Source organism: Myotis lucifugus, unplaced genomic scaffold (genome assembly GCF_000147115.1).
Source record: "Myotis lucifugus unplaced genomic scaffold, Myoluc2.0 scaffold_111, whole genome shotgun sequence".
NCBI classification, from domain to species: Eukaryota; Metazoa; Chordata; class Mammalia; order Chiroptera; family Vespertilionidae; genus Myotis; species Myotis lucifugus.
The window spans coordinates 767,540-791,863 of record NW_005871159.1 but is presented as its reverse complement, the minus strand read 5'-3'; the positions used below and the strand labels follow the sequence as shown (position 1 = coordinate 791,863).

The following is a 24,324-nucleotide window of genomic DNA, read 5'->3' as shown; positions in this document are numbered from 1 at the left end:
GATGCTGGGGAATAGTGCAATAAATTTAGATTAGCCATAGGGCTGCCCCACATAACCCCCTCAGGAGTAAGTAGAGGATTAATGAGTCAAACAGGTAACTTGAAAAAGTATGACAAGTGCACTGTGAAGGTTAAAATGGGGTTCTGAAGAAATGTTATTACTGAACATTGCTATTTAAAAAATTCTAAGCATTTTGTCTTTTTCATCTCATTTAGTCCTTATGATAATAAAATTAGTAGGATTTAGACCAATAATGAGAGAAGATAGAGGTGGAGAAGGGAAAGTACTTGAGGAGAAAGTTGCATCTAGTTGAAGTATAACAGATACGAGAGCATGGGAGTTTGGGCGTAAGTCAGTTTAGAGTACGAAGAGATAAGAGACAGTTGAAACCGGTTTGGCTCAGTGGATAGAGTGTCAGCCTGCGGACTGAAAGGTCCCAGGTTCGATTCAGGTCAAGGGCATGTACCTGGGTTGCGGGCACATCCCCAGTAGGAGATGTGCAGGAGGCAGCTGATCAATGTTTCTAACTCTCTATCTCTCCCCCTTCCTCTCTGTAAAAAATCAATAAAATATATATTTTTTAAAAAGAGGTAAGAGACAATATTTTTTGGTGTGGTTAGAAGAGATGCAATAGGCAGCGGTTCTCAACCTGTGGGTCGCGACCCCTTTGGCGGTCGAATGACCCTTTCACAGGGGTCGCCTAAGACCATCCTGCATATCAGATATTTACATTATGATTCATAACAGTAGAAACATTACAGTTATGAAGTAGCAACGGAAATAATTTTATGGTTGGGTCACAACATGAGGAACTGTATTTAAAGGGCCAGAAGGTTGAGAACCACTGCAATAGGGGATGAGGCTAGAGTAGTAAGAGCAGGCCCAGGTCCCACGGGCCTTATAAGCAATTTTAAAAAAATGCAATCAGGGAGGGTCTGAATAGAGGGTGATAGAGAGATTTGCATTTCAGAAAGATCACTCCATCACATGGCAGGGAGCAAGACTGGAGGCAGAGAGACTAGTTGGGAACTTGTTTAGTAATGTAGGTGATAAACTATGATAGTGGTCTGTACTTAGTTCTGAGAATGAACAACTAATTCCAAAACATGATTCGGCTACTTTTCCAATCTATGTTAGAAGCCACAGGACAGACATGGGTTAGACATGGAATGTGAGGAGAAGGTGGCAATTTCTCTTCTGTATCCCTGGGAGATTGGTGATGACATCCCCTGGAATGGGAAGCACCTGAGGATAATCAGGCTCTGAGAGAAGCCAATGATGAATTCCTCTGGGGCAGGTAGGTTTCAGGTGAGGCGTGGATAGGATCTGAGCTGGAGATAAGAGGTCTAGGGATCATTGGCATACACGTGGCATCGAAACTACAAAAGTGGCGATGGAAAGAAACCACAAAAGTGGAAAAACTATAAAGTGAAAAGGGAAAGAATTGTGCAGAATACCAAAATTTAAGGGTGAACCAGAGAAAGGGAAGCTGAAAAGGAAGGAGGGTGAGAAGAAAGAGAAGAAATAGCAGCATCACAAAGCCAAGGGCAAGAAGAATGTATGCAACATTTCCCGGTGCCACCTAGACAGGTAAGGTAAAGAAGTTTCCATTAGATTTACCACCGATGAGGTTGTGATGATCTTGGCAAATGCCAATTCAGCGGGGTGGTGAGGACAGAAGACAGAGTGCAGCAGGTTGAGAAGCAAGTGTAACGTGAGAGGAGAAAGTGGAAGCTTTGAGAGGAGAAAGCCATATCCCTCTCCTTAGTAAGTGGGGAAATTCAATCAAGCAGCGCAAAATTTGGCTTATAAGGTTCCACCTCCTTTTATCCTCTTTGGGAGAGAAGTCTTGGCATGTGGACTATAAGATCAAACAGGAAAAAGGAAGGTAGAATACACCTTTGAGGCTGAGTGATTCTTATTAATTTGGCTTTGTATTTACTTAAAGGGATCATGTTTTATTTCTAAAGAACTGAATCTTCTTTACAGACTAGCAAGTTATTTGAGGAAACCAAAAAGAATAATGCAGCTTCCATATTTCTCAAAAGAAGATAAGTAAAAACAAGTTTCATTGAGTTATTTGCCTACAAAGCTTTCTTAGTATAGTCACCAACCACGTGGAGTGATTGGTATTAACACATGGGAAGAAGTTGAAAGTTTGGAAATGCTGTTTCCTAGTCTAAAGTTTAGAAGTGCTATTTCCTTAGTTCTAGCAGTGCATTCCAGGGCCAGTTTGTCAACTTAGAAAGACCCTGAGATTTAGTTAGTGTCAGAGAATTTGGTTCAAGTTCTGGGTTTTTGGCTCACATGATTTTATAAGTTTAGATCAGAGAACTTTAACATGTTTAATTTTCAGGGTCCTAGTCTCTAAAATGGCATACAGTTTTAGTCAATGTAGCCATTTATTCTGGGCAATGCCAACTAAGGAGTGGTTTATCTGGTCTGGAATATCCCTGAACCTTGTTTTTTATTTTTTTATTTCAATTCTCAGTGGGGATAATAAATCTTACCACAATGCATTGCTTTGAGAACTGAATTCTATAATAGTACTTCCATGAAGTGTAAAAATTAAAATTATTTTACATATTAAAAGATGCAAAGAAAGAAAATGTGACCTTATTATGAGCATCACCAGGGTTGATTGTAATGAATCAGCTACTTAGTACTCACAGTGTGTTGACTTCCAGAAAATCCATTGCACCCTCCAAGGATCTCAGTTATTCTTTGCTTTGGCTTCTTTTGTCAATGGTGTGAGCTATATATTTAAAGGTATTTTTGACACTCGGCTCTCACTGTCCACACAGCACTTGAAACCATAAATCACTGTTTTTACTGCTGGTTTTGTTAATGTTGTAATTGGAAAGGCAATACTAGTGCATATGAGAAGGTGAGTGCTAGGTGATGTCTAAGTGAAAGGTTGCAGTAAGCAACTAGGGGTTAAAAAGATCATCAATAGATCCAAAAAGTAAGAAAGACACATGAGTGTACTAATAGCGAAATGCTTAATGTGGAAGCTATTTTCTAAGGAAATGATGGTAGCTATCATATGTTGCTCTCATTATTAAAATAGAACCTATCAGCACAAGGGATATATTGTCTATTTATTAACTTGCACTTCCAAATTTAAAGTAATCAGCTTTAGGCTACAATGAAAAAAGAGATCCTTACATAATTCAGCTAACCTTTCTGATTTTCGGTTTTATTAATGGGTGAAAATAAGAGCTTTTTTTCACTCAGAGTCTAGACAGGGAATTCAACACAGATGTCTTGTTTGGTGTTGTTCCAGCTTTATTGAGATACTAGAGGCCCGGTGCAAGAATTCATGCACCAGTAGGGTCTCTCGGCCTGGCCAAAAACAGCTCTCTGACATCCCCTGAGGGGTCCCAGATTGCAAGATGGTGCAGGCTAGGCCGAGGGACCAAACCAGTGCATGATCAGGGCTGGGGAGGGACATGGGAGGTTGGCCAGTTGCAGAGGGACTGTGGGAGGGCTCTAGGGCATGTACGGCCCGTCTTGCTCAGTCCCGATCAGCTGGACCCCAACAGCAAGCTAACCTACCAGACAGAGCGTCTGCCCCCTGGTGGTCAGTGCACATCATAGCGACTGGTCAACCAATCAACTGTCTGTCCCCTGCTGGTCACTGCACGTCATAGCGAGTGGTTGAGTGGCCTTAGCATATCATTAGCATATTATGCTTTGATTGGTTGAATGGCCAACAGGACAGTTAGCATATTAGGCTTTTATTATATAGGATAATTGACACATAACTGTAATTTAAATTGTCTCAGTAATGATTTGATACACTTACATACTGAAAAATGATTACCACCATAGCTAATACCTCCATCTTATCACATAATTACCATTTCTTTCTTCAACACAGATGTTTTTAATGAATGAGCAGTAACAAAGCAATATTTATAGAGGAAGGATCAGGGTTAAAGGAACAAAATAGCTACTAGTGGCCATGGAAAGCCTTTTAATTGCTAGGCCTGCTGGACTAAAGGAAGAAATAACACCAGGATCAAAATGGAGCTATCTCCTCCCAGAGATGGAGTGTGAAAGTAAGAAGGGAGTGGGCAGGAAAAGCTGTGACCTCTACTTCTTCCCACCCTCTGTTTTTCCTGTGCCTCTCTTTGGATCAATCCATCCAGAAAGCACAAGACAAGGGAGCCCAGGTGGTGCAGGGCAGAGGGTCAGCTCCAGGCCAGGGGATGGGGCAGAGAAGGGTAGAGAGGGCACTAGTCCAGTGGCATAGTAAACAGAGAAGAGCCAGAGTAGATTTACTAAATGATTTCCAGGGTTTCTTTCAGCATACTTTTTTCATTAAAAAATACACTGCCTCCTAATTATGCTCTTATTAAGACAGAAAAGGATAATTTTGAGGTTGGCTTAAACATAAGTGTGCACACAATTCATAATCTTTACAAGATACTGAATATAGTTGGCAGATACACCACATATTTAAAAACACACACACATATTTTATTGATTTTTTACAGAGAGGAAGGGAGAGGGATAGAAAGCCAGAAACATCGATGAGAAAGAAATATCGATCAGTTGCCTCCTGCACACCCCCTACTGGGGATGTGCTCACAACCAAGGTACATGTCCTTGACTGGAACCAAACCCGGGACCCTTCAGTCTGCAGGCTGATGCTCTATCCACCGAGCCAAACCGGTTAGGGCATATTTTTTCATCTAAATAATATGTCAATATACTACAGTCATATATATAATATTATCTATATATATATAAAAGCCAAAGTGACTGTTACGTCCAGTCAACCGAACAACCAGTTGACCAAATGACCAGTCAACCAGTTGCTATGACACTCATTGACTACCAGGAGGCAGATGCTCAATCCAGGAGCTGCCCCCTGGTGGTCAGTGCACTCCCACAGCCAACCTCCCATGGCTGGCCAACCTCCTGCGGTCCCTCCTCCTGGCTTGCTGGCCCCAATTGGCCCCGATTGCCAGCCAGTCCAAGGGACCCCACCCATGCACAAATTTGTGCACCAGGCCTCTATACATATATCCTAAAATTTTCTGAAGTGTGAGTAAATATTTTTGCTGGCTATCATTTAGCTCAAATTTTGGTTTTGCAGAATTCCAGGTACTGTTGTTTTGTTCTATTGGAACTTTCTGGTACTAATTAGGCTGCTGATATGGCTTTAAATTCTTTCATGTTATCAGATAAGGTCATGTGTAAACAGGTTTATGGATCAATTAATCTATTGTTAAAGGCAAAGCAAATGTTGATATTCAAAAGGACACTTTCAAGTTCCCCACAAAAATTCTATGACTTACTAGTAGACTACCAAATTATGGTCCCTGGGAACTTGTTGGCCCTACCTAATCTTCCTGAATCAAAAACTCTGAGGGGTGGCCATAGCTGGTTTGGCTCAGTTGATAGAGTGTTGGCCTGCTCTCTATCCACTGAGTCCCAGGTTTGATTCCAGTCAAGGGCACATGCCCAGGTTGTGGGCTTGATCCCAAGTGGGGGGCTTGCAGGAGGAGGCCAATCAATGATTTCATCTCATTATTGATATTTCTATCTCTCCCTCTCCCTTCCTCTCTGAAATCAATAAAAACATATTTAAAAATAAAAAAAACAACAACTCTGCAGGGTGGAGCCCAGCAATCTGTATGCTAACAAGCCCTCTGGGTGAGTTTGATGATAAAGTTGAAGAATACAAAACTCAACATTTTTTTTAACTTCCATGTTGAAATAAATCAGTTGTTTCATTATCTTGATTTTCAATATTGTAACATTGTTCTTACTTTTTGTTTCATTTTAAAGTCAAATACCTCAATTTTAGATATTTTGACTCAACGTCCATCAGTCCAAATGGAGATTATTAATAAGCACAATGACCTTAGAAGGATGGCAAGTCCCAGTGCCAGCAACATGCTTAAAATGGTAAGTCCTGTCTGATTGATAGATTGTTATCAATTAGCATCTAACCATGTAACAATGAATATTAAACTATGATCTATCTATGTAAAATACTCTAATCTCTTTATTTCCCTAGAAAAGTTATCACATTGGTTGGTAGTTAAATGTAACACTGCATTTGAACTGGAAAACATTGACTCTCTCAATAAAGGATGAAAGTATAATTAATAGGCGGTGAAAGAAGCCTTGTAAATTATATTACTTGAGTAATTAGATGCTAAACAACTCGTAAAAACTTAAACTATATAATAAAATATGGTGTATAGGTCTAAAAGTTATATTCTTTCTGTTATTGGTGCGGTACCCTCTGTGTTCCCACCTGCTACTGGTGGAAGTGGAATTCTTATGATGTCATGAGAAAAGGAATTTTCTGAGACTCGTACAGGAAAACGAGTGCTATTTACTTGCATGGAATTAAACCCCTGGATTTCCAAGGTCTCATTTTCCTTCATCTCACCATGGAAAAAGTCCAGCCTTATCTTCATCAGAGCTAGAATTTAAGCCACTGCCTAGCACTTCTGCCCCTTATTAAAGCACAGTCCAGTGCAGTCCAGCATCTGGCTAGGTCAGCTTGTGTTCCCAGCTGCAGTCCATTGCCTGTAGGGTCCCTATGGGCATGGGCCATGAAGCTGATAAACCTACATGGCTTTTGGGGTGCACAGGTGAGTGATGGTCAAGGAGCAAGAGAAAGCAAGGGAGCAAGAGCACAAGAGCAAACAAGCAAGAGGAACAAGAAAGAGAGAATTCTTTGTCTGGGGATTATAACCAGGAGCTTAACCAATCAACCCTTCAGGACTTCACTTGTTTGCAGTGTCTCTGCCTTGTTAGCCAATTACCTTTTCCCCAAGTTAGTACCTTCCCTACATCACCCCAACTTCACTGCACATGTGCCCAGCTTCCTTCCCCCAGTGATTTGCAGAGAATGGCTCCCTGGGGAGTGCAAAGTTGCAGCTTCCTGGTTAAGCTGCCCAGTTGACCATGCCTATAATGTCTGACCTTCCCTTTGCTTTCTTCCTACTATTAATATTAATAAACGTGTTAAGAGGCTAACACTGCTCTTCAGCTATGGTCAGGTCATATGTTATAGAATGTGTATGGGTTTAGGCCAGTGATGGCGAACCTATGACATGCGTGTCAGAGGTGACACGCGAACTCATTTTTTTGGTTGATTTTTCGTTGTTAAATGGCATTTAAATATATAAAATAAATATCAAAAATATAAGTCCTCATTTTACTATGGTTGCAAAGATCAAAAAATTTCTATATGTGACACAGCACCAGAGTTAAGGTTTTTCAAAATGCTGAAATGCCAAGCTCAAAAGGTTCCCCATCACTGGTTTAGGCAATACATTATGAAAGGGAGCATACACAGAAAGTGTTGATTAGCATGGTGGGGAGCCTGGAAACTGAAAGGTGAGGCAGTCTGAGGTATTTAGACTAAATATTATCCCAGGAGAATATGATCACTGACTCTGGGCTAATTACTTAATCTGAAGGAGCCTCAGCTTTCTTGGCGATTAGTGGAAATGATCATTAAACTTTGCTAACCTTGTGAGGATCAGTATAGAAATGCTATTGTAAATGAAATGCCATTAACATCTGAGATGTTCAGTAAAAAGTAGTTACTGTTTCTCTTCCCATTCAAGTATTTAAAGTGCTATCATATGATGAATTAAATGTGTTCTGAATTTCCTCAAAGGGCTGAGCTAGAATTAACAAATCATAGGTATTTGGAAGTTATACTGTATATGCCTCAAGAGATTTTTTTTAAAAAGTCTATTTAGAAATTAGCTGTCTTATGAGGTACTGAACATATACTTCCATTGCAGACAAAATGTGTATTTTTTTAGAAGAGAGTCCTATAATAAATGAGGAATAGAATCCATTATCTTTCTGGTTCATGCCATTGCTGAGATACTATGAAAGTTGTTGCTAAATCTAGGCCAGTGATGGCGAACCTATGACACGCGTGTCAGAGGTGACACGCAAACTCATTTTTTTGGTTGATTTTTCTTTGTTAAATGGCATTTAAATATATAAAATAAATATCAAAAATAGAAATCTTTGTTTTACTACGGTTGCAAATATCAAAAAATTTCTATATGTGACACAGCACCAGATTTAAGTTAGGGTTTTTCAAAATGCTGACATGCCAAGCTCAAAAGGTTCGCCATCACTGATCTAGGCTATAGGAAGGAATTTTTCTACTGACCCGTATGTTTAGCTTTATTTCTGAGGAAGTGTGTTGTGCCCAATGTACAGGACAAATACCTCCTGACCATGATAGCTAATTGACATTGCCTTCTCAAAGGTACAGGCTGTCTGCTCTGTTCTGAACATCTCTTCATCTTAGATTGGAACTTTTTCCCCCTCTCTCTAGAAAGTAATGTATAGCAATTTTGGTTTAACTTATCTGAATGATGATAACACTCAATTCCTATTTGGATTTATTTTCCTATATCTTTCCTATTTTGCATATGAGATAAGGGTAGACATTTATTTTTCCACATACTTTGTACTTCACCCTGTTTTATTTTATTTAGTACAGCACAAACTTACTAATGCTTGTTATGGCATCTGGCAATATATTAATGTATATGAAGACTGGGGCAAAGGCAACAGACATTTTGAGAAAAACAGCACATACTTAGTTCTCATTTCTAATTAAATATCCATAGCCCCAAGCTGTGCTTATCCAACTAATTGGGTTTAAAATATTTTTTTCCCTAAAATATTTAATCTGTGACCCCATATGGTAATATGCTTCCTTATAATTAAGTGATTTAGAAAAGCAAGAAATGTATCTTTCAGTAGAACAATGGAAAAATAAGAAATACTAGAAAACAATTAATCTAATAGGCATTTGTTTTAAATGTGATCATATACATCATGATTGTGTCATGAATACATAATATTTTTATATGTTTTCAAATGTTTGTCATTTACATCAAGACATGGAATGACGTAGTTGCGAGGAATGCTGCAAGCTGGGCAACCAAGTGTACCTTGTCTCACAGCCCTTCATATGCACGACAAATCAGCTGTAAGTCACACTTTATCAATCAATAAAAAACAAAAATTAAGCCAAAATTCACTGAAGTGGTGAGCTATGGCAGCTTGGGAATGGTGATGGAGATTTTGTCTGTTGGTTTTAACGTCATGACCTATCCTCTCACACAGGAACCTTGTTTCCTTTTGCTTTCTTTCTTGTATTCCTTTGTTTTCTTTTTTTAAAAACTCTTGCCCTAAAATGTCATTACTCCTGCTACTCTAAGAAAAAAGAAAATGACTCTAAGTTAGAGATCCAAGGCAAAAGCTATGGGGGAAGGAGGAGGAGACAACAAAAAAACATTGTTTTAAATTTTTTTTTTCTGAACTTCAGTTCATGTAGATACTCACCATTCTTATTTAGTCACATGCCAAGTTTATTCCTGAAATCTAAAAAAACAACAACAAAAAACCCTTCTCACTTATTACATTGTAGTCAAATTTACCAGACTATAAATTCCTAGTGAAAAGAATTATTTATTTTAATATAACTTTCCAGGGCATAAGTGTAAATTATGTTCATGAAGAATTAACTCTCTACCTTACTTTCGAGGCCCTCAGTTTGCTTTACTCTGCAAGCCCACCGTACCCAAACCTGTCTTAGACTTTTTTGCTAAAATCTGATGGGCCTCCTCATCACCACTCTTGCATTCATGGCTTTGATTTCATTTTCCCACGGGATATACCATCTTACGTCTGATCTATTTGCTGTCTGCTTCACATGTGCTCCTCTTAATTCTCTAGCTAAAGAGCGGAAGGTCAAAATCATGGCCCCTATATGCATACTATGAAGGCATAGCAGATAATAATAAATACTTGCTGTTTGTTGATTCATTTACTAGTGTTGCCAAAATGGCATCTGTGACTGTGTTAACCTACACCATCAGCTTGAAAATGAATCATTATTTAGGTATTTTTAAAAAGCTATTCATATGTGAGCGGGAGGGAGTAATTCCAATTCATAGAACTGAGCTTTGGAAATTGAAATTAGATTTCTCCAATCAGTCAGTGAAAGATTTGGAAGGTGATATTGATCACAAAAACTAAAATATAATATTCTAATAGTTTTCGATGAGAATTATTTGAAACTACTGGTTTCACTATTGTTTCATTATCTTTTCTAATTTTTAGCCACTGGTTGTGGAGAGAATTTATACATGTCCAGTAGTCCCAAATCATGGTCAGATGCAATCCAATCTCTTTACGATGAAGTTAAAGATTTCAAATATGGATATGGAGGTACTCGAGCAAATGCTGTAACTGGCCATTACACCCAGGTAAAAATGTAATGACAAAAGTTTAATGTTTTTTGTCTACTACCCTCCCAGAATTATTTTTTTCTGTGCAGTTTATTCTGGAGATGCTAAGCATACATCCTAGCTATGCAACCTATATGTGAGTGTAAAAGCTGCCCTACTTTACAAAGTATGTGCTACCCATTAATGTACATAAACATCAACCCATTATCTCTTGGGTACCCACCAACTTCATCTGCTTATTGTGATCTCAATTTACCACAATGGATTTTTTAAATGACAGCTCTGAGAATAAAGTGATGAATGACCTTAATTATATTTAAGCAACACTTTGAACAAGTCTCAAGCTATTTTCTCTAGACTATCACAGGATGAAACACTGAAGAGAAAAATAATTAAAAAATTAACTCATATATGCAAGTTATTTTTAGTCATTAAATAAGTATTTTTGTATTATATATATTGGGCCCCTAAGATTATCTACACACACACACACACACACACACACACACACACACACACACACCAAGATCAATAGTTTCTTCTTTTTTCCTGCAAAAATCAAATTGCCCTTAAGTGACTATCCCCTTATTGCCCAGCATGCCATTATCCACATATTTATGAATTTGAGTGTGATTCACTGTTATAACAAAGGTATCATGCTTATCGGATGTTAAATGAGGCCCCATACCTGGAAGAGATATTTTAAGAGAATACTCATCAAGTTTATAAATTTAAAAAATCTGAAGGCAACATTTTTCAGGTTTTAAAATTCCCTTCATTGATAACGTTTAATAAGCAATTAAGAAACAAGCCCTACAATGTGAACAGCATGAACTTAATTAAAATGATTATTTTAAACTTTTCTCTTACAGCTCGTTTGGGCCACTTCCCACCAACTTGGCTGTGCATTAGCCCACTGTCCTCACAGCAACCTTCAGTATTACTATGTTTGCCATTATTGCCCTGCGTAAGTATAGCCCAAAGGGCCACTTCGGGCATATGGTAGGCCAAATGGCCTGCACCTTGAGCTATAATCCAACTCCTTTCATCCATCTGAGGTTCTAAGGTAGCTTCATGGAGAGCTTTGAGGGTGGTTTTGAAGAAAGGAGAAAATTGGAAAGACTGGAAAGGCCAGTTTTGAAGAAAGGAGAAAATTGGAAAGACTGGAAAGGCCAAGCAGTGCATTCTAAGGGTTGAAAGAGCCATGGAGATATTGGTAGCAAAGTCCAGAAAGAATGGGCTCTGTGGTCCACAAGGTTCAAGAATAAATGTTGGCTTTGTCACTTACTAGTTGTGTGACCTTCAGTTCACCAATAACTTAGCAACTTGGAGCTCCTTTTTCCTTATCTAAAAGAGACAATAGCAATACATTTCTTGCAGTGTTTTTTTTTCTGAGAATTAGACATAATAAGCTATTTTAAGTGCTTAGCATAGCTCATGGCACATATTGGATTCTCAATTAAATAAAAATTCATCTAGTACAGAAGTAAGAAATACTCTGAGATGCCGAATCCAAAAATTCTTAGGAACCTTGCTACAAGCCTCTCTTCTGGTGGCATACCTTTGATTTATTGTGAAGACGGTGGAACCCCATCTCCTTTTTTCTGCATATATTTAAATCCTACCAATTTACCTTAAAATTGTCTTTGTAGACCTAACCTTCATAAATGTCTCCCTTTTATAACATGTGACTCTTGCTATGTATTTTACTCCCATGGCACGATCCTATATTTCTTCATGTTGTCACTGCTTCTGTCTTTCAAATATTCCATTGCCAGCGGGAACCACTATAATACCATCAGGACCCCATACAAAAGAGGGAGACCATGTCAAGACTGCCCGAATCATTGTGATAATGGGCTTTGCAGTAAGTACTATTCATTCTGCATCTTTATGTTCTGATGTCTACATGGACATGACCTTGCTGAGTATAACAGTCTCAGAATCTTCCCTGATATATGAATGACCTCATTCTGCTTCTGCCCCCCCCCACCCCCCTTTCCTACTTCAGTCTTTTTGATCTTGGCAATAAAAATAGAGCTAAAGCCCAGTTGGTGTGGCTCAGTGATTGAGCATTGACCCATGAACCAGGAGGTCATGGTTTGATCCCCAGTCAGGGCATATGCCCAGGTTGCAGGCTTGATCCCCAATGGGGGTATGCAGAAGACAGCTGATGAATGATTTTCTCTCATTATTGATGCTCCTCTCTCACCCTCTCCCTTCCTCTCTCTGAAATCAATAAAAACATATTTTTTTTTAAAAAAAGAGAGAGCTAAAAAAGGAAGTGGTACATTCAGCTGCCATTTGAGAGTGGTTACTACTAAATTAAGATAGACTTCGAGGTAGTCATGCAAAGCAAAATAACCATGCCAATGTGGAGGTGAAATTGCCCTTTAAGGCCTTCTAGCTGTCAGTTCTCATTCAGGGTGGTGAAAAGCAAAATTATTTGAAACTCACTATACAACCTCAGAGAGGCTCAGGCTTGATTTGCTGTTGCTCCTAAATAAATGCCAGGGGATAAAATAAAGGGAAACTTCATGTTGTTCTCCTCAGTATGGGCACCTCTACACACACACACACACACACAGTCACACTCACACACTAGCATACACTCACATATTCTGCCAACTACGTCACTTGCTTCCTTCCTCACAGCAGCATTTCCTGGGAAGCAGGCACTTACAAAAGAACTTTGGATTGCTTCAAGCACATGCATTAAATGTTCCTGCCAGTCTTCTAGGAATCCCCAGACACTACATACACATATAAATATACACACCAGAGCTACTGCTGGGATAGGATACTAATCATTTGTATGGCTTGGTAAATGGGGTATGAGTAGGATTTGTCTTCCATTTGCTGCCCTTGCCCCTTTGTACAATCTATTCATTTCACAAGTAGATATGGTAGCACTCATACCCACAGGGCTAAATAAGTAGCACCTGAAATATATTGTTAAAAATAAAAAAAATTATTTTATTTTGTTATTTTGTTACTATGCACCTTGTTGGAACATGATAGTGAAATTTATTTGATGTCATGAAGTTCTGGGTGTGTGAACTCTCTGTCTGCCACATCAGGTATATTTATTAAGCAGCTTAAGACTATTAACTCCCATGTGTGTGGTGAGCTTTGAATAATAGAATATATAAAGAATAAACGGGTTTCCCCTGAGATAATATAGTTTTGGATAACTAATACTTCAATCCAAGAAGCAGCATTTAATTTACTTTTTATTTCATTTTAGCCAATTCCTGCATGAAGGCGGATAAGATAACGAATTGTGACTATTTGGTCAGAAAAGTAGGGTGTAATGACAAAATCACAAGAGCAAAATGCCAGGCCACCTGTCAATGCCCTTCTTCAATAAAATAAAACACCTTTTAAGGCTGATTCTTCATCTCAAGAGCAAAGTGACTCCACTTAAAAACTACTGTAAAAATGTCATTGTCTTTTTCTAAATGATCAAATAAATTTTGAAAAAATCTTCTATTGACTATGTCCTCTTTCATCCATTCAATTTGAGGATATCTGAATAAAGAAAACCAGGTAACAAAAACAGTACATTTAGTATCTGTGAACTATAAATTAAAAATATAATGCTGAATCTAATAAATTCTTTAGTCATCATAATTGGCAACATGTGCTAAAAGCTTTTGTGCAACTTAGGAATAAATGTATTCAAAGCTTTTAAAACAAACTCTTTCCTTCACTAAGGCATTAAACAATCCATTGATGAGCGTATGCACTTGTAGCCTAGAAGAGCTCTGTTTTGGCTGGTGTTCATAGGACAAAGATGACAGGGGAAGATGCCGATACCAATGATAATTTAAAATATGAACATATCTAAGTCTGTTGGCAGAAACATGAAAGAATTTGCTAAAGTGATAATTCAAAAACACTTACCCAGTCATTAGACCTAAATTAATTCATGTATTTGGCTCCCCCAGTTGAGGGGGAGGCCATGGCTATGTCCCTAGAGCAGTGATGGCGAACCTATGACATGCGTGTCAGAGGTGACACGCGAACTCATTTTTTGGTTGATTTTTCTTTGTTAAATGGCATTCAAATATATAAAATAAATATCAAAAATATAAATCTTTGTTTTACTATGGTTGCAAATATCAAAAAATTTCTATATGTGACACGGCACCAGAGTTAAGTTAGGGTTTTTCAAAATGCTGACACGCCGAGCTCAAAAGGTTCGCCATCACTGCCCTAGAGAAAGGACCCAGCAATGCCATCATAACACATTCCATGAACTTTTTGTTAAGCCTTCACGCAAAGGAACCCGGGCTATCTATCAAGGTAACTGGCAGGAGTGGAAAAAAGATTTTTGTGGTTTATTAGATCTGGACTTAAAACTAGTGCTGATCTCCAAAGACCTCAAATACTACCATAGCACATAGATCAGAATAAATCTTAGAAAGGTCAAGATAATAAAGTCCTGGCCCAAGTGCATCTCAGAGTAGCAGCAGTAGGACTGCAGACTGATGCCATGGGTAATTCTCCAGTTCCAAAAGATGGAGTAAAAATCAGTACACTTAGCTTGGCCAATGTTGAGCATCGGCCATGAACTAAGAGGTCACACTTTCAATTCCCAGTCAGGGCATATACCCGGGTGGTTGGCTCGATCCCCAGTTGCATGCAGGAGGCAGCCAATTGGTGTTTTACTCTTATCAAGATTTCTATCTCTCTATCCAGCTCTTTTCCTCTCCCTCTAAAAAATTCAATAAAAACATATTTTTTAAAAAAATCAATACACTTAGAAAGTCTCAAATTCACTACATTGGTTTTCTGACCCCAAGATTTAGAGCTATCATGGTAGCCAGGGCCAAGTGGAAGTCCATGAAACTAGCAAGATAATAAGCCAAAAAGAAATTTAAGTGACTGGGATACTACCGAAATTTATGTTACAATCAATATAAAATTCAGTGGTCGTAATTGTGACCCATCCTTATTTACCTTGTCTATTTAGCTAGTGTAAATGCTAAAAGGCTTATGGATAATAACTGTAGACCAGCGAGCAATTCTCAGCATTTTCATCTCATGGCACACATAAACCAATTACTAAAATTCTGCAGCACACCAAAAAATATATTTTTGTCCCAATCTGACAAAAAGTAGGTATGCTTTTGGTTCATTCACATTGGATGGCTACTATTGTGTTGTTTATTGTCATTTTTTTATTTGACCATCTAAGGAGGAAGTGGTTAGTGCCTCTGACTAAATAGGTATTGCATGTTTTAAAAATTCTTACAACACACTGGTTGAAAATCGCTGTTGCAGTGGACTATTGCAGACTTAACCACACAGTGGTACCACTCAAATGGTGATTCTATATGTCAAATCTTTATTACAGAAAATCAACAGATTCCCTGGCACCCGGAATACATCTATAGAATTACAGTTGCTCTTATTCTATTACAATCAGCAAAGGTAATCACACACAGTCTCCCTCTATATAACAAGGCAAATAGTACATACTATACCTTAGTACATAGTATACCTTTGCATCTGTCTACTCTTCCAATAGTGCTTCTATTAGATTCACAAGGCATCTTGTTTAGTGCCATAGTACTGCATATTGCTGTTTTAAGAGCTGTGGCAAAAAAATAAGGTTTTGTGTATATTGTGTATATTTCAGAGACCAATATAATGAACACCCATGTGTTCACTTGCCAGCTCATGAAACAAAATATTGTGAAGTTGAAACTCACTGTAGCCACCATGACCCCTGACTCTTCCTGCCTTTGTCGTGAATTGGTTACTTCTCATGCCCATGACTTGGTTACTACATAGTTTTCCCATATATGTATCCCATATGTGTATTTAGTATTGTTTTTCATATTTTTAAATTTTATCTAAATGCTGCCAATATTGTACATACCATCTACAGCTTGTCTTTTTATCTTAAAACTAGAGGCCTGGTGCATGAAATTCGTGCATGGGTAGGGTCCCTAGGCCTGGCCAGCGATCAGGGCCGATGGGGCCTTCCAGCTGCTAACTAGGGCCTTCCTTCATTCCGCACTACCCCCAGGTGGTCAGCACACATCATAGCAAGCGATTGAACTCCCGGTCTCCCAGTCAAACTCCCAAGGGGACAATTGCATATTAGCCTTTTATATAGAGAGATTGTTTGGGATATTTATTTATTCTTATGCTATCAAGCTGTTCACACTCATTTTCACTTTTGTATAAACATTTAATTGTGTTCTCCAACACTATAGTCATCCTCTTTTTCATGTACACTTAGAAAGTCTCCAGTTTTTTACCCTGACATATAAGTTTACACTGAACATTTTTACACAAGTTCTTGTAAACATTCTCCAGCATTCTCTGGGATTAAAATTGACAGGCCAAAGTAATTTGCATCTTCCTCTTTACTGGAACTTGCCTAATTATTCTCGGAACTAGCAGAACCAGTTTACACTCCCAACAGCCAAAATAGGATTTCCAGTTTTTCCATGTCCATAAAACACGTGGCTTACTGTATTTTTTAAATTGGCAAATATGATACCATATTATGGTTTAAATTTTTATTTCTTTAACTATTAGTAAGATTGCAAATATTTTTATGTTACTTGGACTTTTGGCAATTCCTCTGCAGTGCACTGCCTGTTCTCAAAGTGTTAATATTTTCTTTTTTAGCTCACACAGAGCTGAGATTAAAAAATAGTTATATAAGGAGATTTAACCTGAGGTTCTCTTTTAGTTGATGTGAAGCTGGGTTTGAATTGAGTCAGAAGGAAAGAGCCTTGTAGGCTGATGGTATTACTTCAGGCAGAAGCCTTTGTTAATAGATAGACTGTTCTATGCAGAATAATCCAATGTCAATTTGATGGATAGTTTCCATAGAAACTCATACAGAAATTACCACATTGTTACTCCTGAACAACACCTGTTTATATGGTTTTCCTACATGCAAAATTGTTTCATCAGATTTTTTTTAGAAAAGCCTCTTTTTAAAAGAGTGATAAATAGCCATTTAACTTCCCATTTACCTTACAATTGACTTTTCCCCCAAAGCGTGTGTGTAAATAAGCAACCTCATGATTCCAACTCATAAAAATGTCCTAAATCCAGTGACAGGTCCAAAAATGCATTGCAGTTGGGTCAGGGTATCCTAGTATGAATGTATTTTTTCTAGGCATGTCCTTGAATTTGTTAAAGAGGAACAATATCACAGGCTCTAGCGTTCCTGTCAGACACAGACAGTCCTCAATAAATATCTTGAGTGAATAGTGAGATTAAAGAAGGATACAGAGGGGATACTGCATCATCAATTTCCTTAGTTGTAAACTATAGAAACCGAATTTTCTTCTTAAAGAGAAAGTGGGATTTGTTGGACGGGTACCAGGCTGCTCAGAGAATCAACCCAAGTGTCAGGAAACAAGTCTGACCAAGGCAAGCTGAGGTCACAGGTAGAGGGCACCACAGGGATCTTCCAGTTAAAAGACCTACTGTGTTTACAAGCAGCCCCCAGGTGTCAACTCTTGTGTATTTTTCATAACTGATCTCTAAATTGACTGATCCCAGGTCACAGGCTTGAACTGCCAAAGCGAGGTGGGGGGAGGGCCGGAAATAACCACCCAACTTGAGTTTCTCCACAATGGAAAGCAAGACCTTTATTTAAAAACTCCCTCGAAATAGAAAGTGTTTGAGTGTGGGTAGGCAAAAGTGACAAACAGAATAATAGTTACATTTAATGTGTCCCTACTACGTCCCAGGCTTTTTCTTTCATATGCACTGTGATTGGGATCCTCACTATGATCTCTGAAGTAAACAGTACCCACATCTTTTAGAGAGCAAAACCAACCACAGAATTTGACTTACTCAAGTTTATCAGTAAACATTGCACCTGGGACCAGAAGCCAGACAGTCTAGATTCAAGTCTGAGGTACTAAACACTGAACTGTACTATATACCCCCAGATGCTTCCCAACATCCTCTTTCCCTGCTTGTCCTAATGCCTGAAGTTTCCGAGTACAGTTTGGGTTGTAATCCTCTAATAAGAATCACTAGTGATCCTCTATTTAAAACTTCAAAACCTATGGTTCATCTACAGTATGAAACATTTTACCATCTTTAAAAATCAAGAAATAAAAGTGATATTCTAAGACATATGGTTAAACTGTAATTGAAAAATAAAAAATATTAAAGTCAAATAAATAACATATATGGTTAAGTTTTAAATGAAAGGTTATTATGAAGTTACTGATATTAAAATATAAGACATATGTAGCTATCAAAACATATTTACATATAAATATATAGAGGGACCCCAGAAAGATGAACACCAAACTATTGATATGGGAGTGGCATTGAATGGTTACAAAGTTTCAAGTTGTATGAATGATTTAAAGAAGACAAATTTGTTTATAGCTTTCATCATTTGAAAACTGAAACTAAACCTAAATATGCATACATTTGTATGTATACATATACAATTATTATATTCCTATGAAGGGGAGTACTTTTTCTAGGAATAATCCCCAAACAATTTGGCTGAAGAGCGCCAAAACCAATTAGTCAAATACAGAGAACAGCAGTTTCAGAGTCAGACAGACTTGCATTTTACTTCGGGTCCTGAACTTTTCTAAATGGTATTAGACTTTGGGAGTCATTTGGTGTCTGGTTTTCCCACTTGTAACATGACATTAAGAAATGAACCCCCCTGGCTGGGCTGTTTTAAGGGTTATAATTAGCAGGTGTAGCTATCAGGTGGCAGGGGATGTTAAGGCCACCAAACACTTACTCTAGTGCGTGGGTGCCTGAGGCTCAGCAAGCTGAGGCAGATTGATAAAATGCTATGGGGAAAGGACCAAGTTCTGGAAAGAAAAAAAATAATAAAGGTCTGTCATATTTTCTGGGAGGCCCTCGGTTCCAACCTTATCTTTGAGCAGCAGCTTGCCTGGCTTCTGGGACTTCCTTTCACTTAAGCTGTCTACTCCCTTGGGTGCAACGGCCACTGCACTAATCGGGCGGGATCTCTCTGGAACTGAGGTGCAAGTCTCTGTCCTCTGCCCTCCTCCGCTACCTCCTTCTCTTTTGTTCTTTATTTTAATCATTGCAGTGGGATAGCAGCTACTGCATACATATTTATTCTTAGTGAAGCAAGGGAAGCATGTTTGGGACATATCTTTTCTTGGAAACACGTGGAGAGTGATTTTTCCCCCCCAGTTACAATTAATATTCAATAATGTATTAGTTTTGGGTGTATAGAATGGTGGTTAGACAATTATATAATTTACAAAGTGATTCTCCCAATAATTCTAGTACCCACTTAGCCTAACACGCAGTTATTACAATATTATTGACTGCATTCCCTATGCTGTACTTCACATCCCTGTGACTATTTTGTGACTGCAAAGTTGTACTTCTTCATCACTTCACCTTCTTTACCCAGCTCCCCAACACCCCTCCCACCCAGCAACCCTCAGTTTGTTCTCTGTTTCTATGAGTCTCTTTCTATTTTGTCCATTTATTTTGTGCTTTATATTCCACATATAGGTGCAATCTTATGGTGTTCATCTCTCTCTCTGAGTTATTTCACGTAACATAATGCCCTCTAGGTACATCTATGTTGCTGAAAATAGTAAGATTTCATTATTTTTTATTGCTGAGTATATTCCATCATTTACATGTATCACTACTTCTTTTTTCAACCTATAGATGGGCACTTCGTTTGTTTCCATATCTTGGCTATTGTAAATAACACTGTAATGAACATAGAGGTGCATGTATTCCTTCAAATTAGTGTTTTGGATTTCTTTGTGTATATACAAAGAAATAGAATCATTGGATCATCAGGCAGTTCCATTTTTAAGTTTTTCAGGAATCTTGATATTGTTTTCCATAGTGGCTGCACCAATCTGCATTCCCACCAACAATGCATGAAGGTTCCCTTTGAGAGAGTGGCGGGAGTAGGTGAGTAGGTTGGAAGAGATCAACCAAAGGACTTGTATGCATATATGCATAACCTATAGACAACAGGGTGGTGGAGGCCTGGGGCAAGGGATGGGGGCAGACTATAGGGGGTCAATGGGAGAAAAATAGTGGACATATATAGTACTTTCAACAATAAAGATTTAATAAATAAAAAATAAATGGGAAAAAAAGCAGCAGTGGTCTAATTTTGATCCGTCATTGATATCAAAATAAGCAACTCCAATGCAAGTTTATAATAATAACTGTTATCCAAATGTGCATATATTCAGAAATTGAGATAAAGAATTTGTGTCATGCCCTGACCGGTTTGGCTCAGTGGATGGAGCGTCGGCCTGCAGACTGAAGGGTCCCAGGTTTGATTCCGGTCAAGGGCATGTACCTTGGTTGCGGGCACATCCCCAGTAGGAGGTGTGCAGGAGGCAGCTGGTCGACGTTTCTCTCTCGTCGATGTTTCTAACTCTCTATCCCTCTGCTTTCCTCTCTGTAAAATATCAATAAAATATATTTAAAAGAAATTGTGTCACTTACTTGAAGCCACACAGCAAGTTAAGGATCAACATAGGTTGAGAACATGGCTTACTCATTCTTGATCAGTTCACATTGACCTCACCCACTGAAAGTCTCTGAAGCTGGAGAAGAGAGCTGTCTCCCATCATCGACACTTTAGAACCGCCCTGCTCCCCAGCCTCTTCCTTTCGTGGTTAAGAACTGGCAGGAGAACTTTCACCACGCTACTGTTTACCGTCTGCCAGACCTTTGGTTCTTCCAAGCTCCGTAATTTGAGCTTGATCCTCAGCTTTGCTCAAGCCCAAGAGATCCTGATGAGAAGCCCTTGCTGACTGAAGTAATGAGAGAGTGAACAGCACTATTAACTTTATTGTTGGGATCTATATGTTTATCATTTAAATGTAATTCCTTACAGCATGTTTGTCTCTATTTCCCTTCATGACATGATTGGATTGCCTTTGAGCTGTTTTTTTTTCTTTTCTTGGAGACTGCCCTTAATTTAATTCACTCAAATAATATTTATCAATTGTCCACTGTGTGCTAAGCACGGTATTGGTTCTAGATAACAAAGATTTGCCAGTGAGAAAGGGGAAGGGATCACAAAGTACAAATCGGTAATTACAAAATAGTCATGGGGATGTAAAGTACAGCTTCGGGAATACAGTCAGTAATAGTGTAATAACTATGTATGGTGTCAGGTGGGTGAAAGACTTACTGGGGGACAACACTTCATGAGTTATATGAACCATTATATAAGCCAGTCTAACCAATATGCTGTACACCTGAAATTAATGTAATATCGAACATCAACTATAATTTCAAAAATTTAAATGCTGTGCAAAAGAGACACCACCGCTGTCTTCAGGAGCAACAGGCCAGTGAGGGGAACAGCCATTTAAAACATGTCAGATAAATAACAAGCACCACATAAAAACCAGTGATGGCGAACCTATGACACCCGTGTCAGAGGTGACACGCGAACTCATTTTTTTGGTTGATTTTTCTTTGTTAAATGGCATTTAAATATATAAAATAAATATCAAAAATATAAGTCTTCGTTTTACTATGGTTGCAAATATCAAAAAATTCCTATATGTGACACGGCACCAGATTTAAGTTAGGGTTTTTCAAAATGCTGACACGCAGAGCTCAAAAGGTTCGCCATCACTGATAAACACACACACAACCACCTATGGGAAGTGCTGTGACAGAAAGGTCCTGATCCCAGGAGAGGGAATAGTGAGAAGGTGGGTTAAGATGGGAGGTCAAGGAAGGCTGCTGAGGACGTCACCTTTTATCTAAGAACTGAAGGATGATGTGTGCCGGGTGCAGGGTGTGGGGAGAGAATGTGTGGAAAGAATGCTCCATTTACAAAGAATAGCTTGAGAGAAGAGCTAAAGAGAGAAATAATTATTTTCCCAGATTGTTCATGACTCAGCTTATTTCAATACGAAGTTCTATGCTCAGAGGAAGGGAAACAAATGTGAACTAGTCAACCAGTCAATTACTGCAGTATATGTAGTATACTTTATTATTTTGTCCAATTGATTGCAGAGTATAATTCCCACCAATGGGTGGGACATTTTAACCAGTCTTGCCCATGCTTTTTTTCTTGCAATGTCATTGGTGTACCTTTAACATGCAGTCCACACACAGAGCAGTCCCTCTGTTTTTATCAACCTCCCGCAGCCTGTGAAACCCACAGTGTGCCTCTGTCCTTTGCCACAAACATGAGGTTCAAATTCCCTCTCATGGCCATTGGCCTGGAGGTTGCCATGATTGTTTTATTTGGATTATTTGTTCAGTATGAAACGGATCAGAATATTCGCCAGCCGCTTCGCAGCTCCAATTCAACAGATGTGGACAGATTCCCTGAGTTATACCCTCGTGAGTAGGCAATCTACTTCTTATACATTTTAGGTTCTTCAGGTTCTCAGAATGTGAAATTTTTGAATACTGTAGCCACTTGAGCTCCACATTGGAGCCCCTCATAGAATTATGTGATAGTTGTAAGTACTAAGGGTATTATAAGTCTATGCTGTGGCATCTGGTCTCTGTAATTACGGTGTTTGGATAGAATATGTGTCTATTAAAATATCAGAACAAGAAGCTACAAATTAAAATAATTGATAAACTTTTGTGTTGCCTACCCGTGGCTAAATGACCTTATTTTTCCTTTGAATTATTCATTAGTTCTGCATGGTATAAAAATATCACTTCCCACCCCCCAAAAAAATAAATAAATAAAAATAAATAAATACAAATAAATAAATAAAAATAAATAAAAATAAATAAATAAATAAATAAATAAATAAATAAATAAATAAAAAGGAACTTTGGAAGAGAGAGAGTAGAAACAAATTGGAGTATTTTGAAGAGCAGCCAGGATTTCATGTGGGGGCACTAAGATATAAGAAGTAGTCATTTAGGGTCATATAGGATATAAATAGAGCTTTAATTGAAATGAATGTGCTTATGGTTTTATAATATTCTGAAAGGAAGGAAGTTTGTTTCTTTGAGATGAAAATTGTGAACACCTAACATTTTAAAAGCAGAATCCTTCCCTGAAAATGGTGACAGAGGAAAGAATGAATTTAATCTCAAGTTTGGAAGAGCAAGCTATGAAATAGTTAATATGACAATTGCTACCATACATACACTGATGGCCTATGAAGAAGCAGGCCTGTTTGATACCTCAGTAACCATGAAAGGCAGTGGCAATATATTTCCCTTATCTAGATTGTTTATTTTTAAAATGAGGCTGAAACACTTTTAAACAGCTAAATTATTTAAAATGTTAGCAATGCCTATTTTAGTTTTATTAAAAACCGTGTAAGCTTTTAAGAAACAATTTGACATTTGTTTACTCATTTATATACATTTTGAAGGAGTTTTTAAAGTGGGGAGTATTCTCATGTAGAAATGATCTAGAGCTACATGACTCAGCTGAAATGCACAATTGCAAGTTAAGAGTTAGAGCCATAAGTGGAGAGTCAGACTCCAAGTCTAGTTCTATGTACATTATATAGATGTCTAAGAAGGTTCTTGATTAAATAATTTCATAATTTTCAAGCTAGAAAATAAACACAAATCAAAAGTCTGTTCAAATCTACATGCTTTTGTACATTTAACTTATTTATCTAATAAATGTTTTTATTTCATACCAAGCATGTAAGAAATATGATCTCTTTATTCTAAAACTCTGCTATCTGGTCCACATGTAAACAAAATATACCAGATAAAATGCCAAACTATGATCTAAGATGAGTGTTATTTAAATAAGAGTGTTATTGAGAGCCTCATAATTTGCATAATTCAAGCTGAATTCTCTAAGTTCCAGCGTCAAAATTTCTTACGTAAAACTTCAATTCAAAATTTGAGGGTAAAAAACAAGTTGGAGAGAATGACTAAATATGATCATTTTGTCAGTTGCTTAGCAATCATATCACCCTTATACTCTGCTTGCAAAACAATGAAAATTAATTCATTTCATGGCTTATTAAGGAAATATTTATTAAGCTCCCAATTCTTGTAAGACAATCTTCAGAGCTCTAGGCTCTAGGAAGTGAATAAAACAAAACAGACAAAGTAGGCAATGTTC

At 38.0% G+C, this 24,324-nt stretch overlaps 2 protein-coding genes across 2 annotated transcripts in view; both read left to right on the top strand.

Moving 5' to 3' along the window:
• Positions 1-13,679, top strand: part of LOC102434625 (cysteine-rich secretory protein 3-like) — a 20,432-nt gene extending 6,753 nt beyond the window's left edge. The window contains exons 2-7 of the mRNA XM_014459612.2: positions 5,803-5,922; positions 8,911-9,001; positions 10,138-10,283; positions 11,138-11,232; positions 12,044-12,132; positions 13,513-13,679. Of these exons, the coding sequence (XP_014315098.1) occupies positions 5,803-5,922; positions 8,911-9,001; positions 10,138-10,283; positions 11,138-11,232; positions 12,044-12,132; positions 13,513-13,640 (669 nt within the window). The 3' untranslated portion in view covers positions 13,641-13,679. The remainder of the gene's footprint in view (positions 1-5,802; positions 5,923-8,910; positions 9,002-10,137; positions 10,284-11,137; positions 11,233-12,043; positions 12,133-13,512) is intronic.
• Positions 13,680-22,432: 8,753 nt separating this feature from the next.
• Positions 22,433-24,324, top strand: part of RHAG (Rh associated glycoprotein) — a 24,976-nt gene continuing 23,084 nt past the window's right edge. Inside the window, exon 1 of the mRNA XM_023757711.1 lies at positions 22,433-22,610. Coding sequence (XP_023613479.1) covers positions 22,454-22,610 — 157 coding nt within the window. The 5' untranslated portion in view covers positions 22,433-22,453. The remainder of the gene's footprint in view (positions 22,611-24,324) is intronic.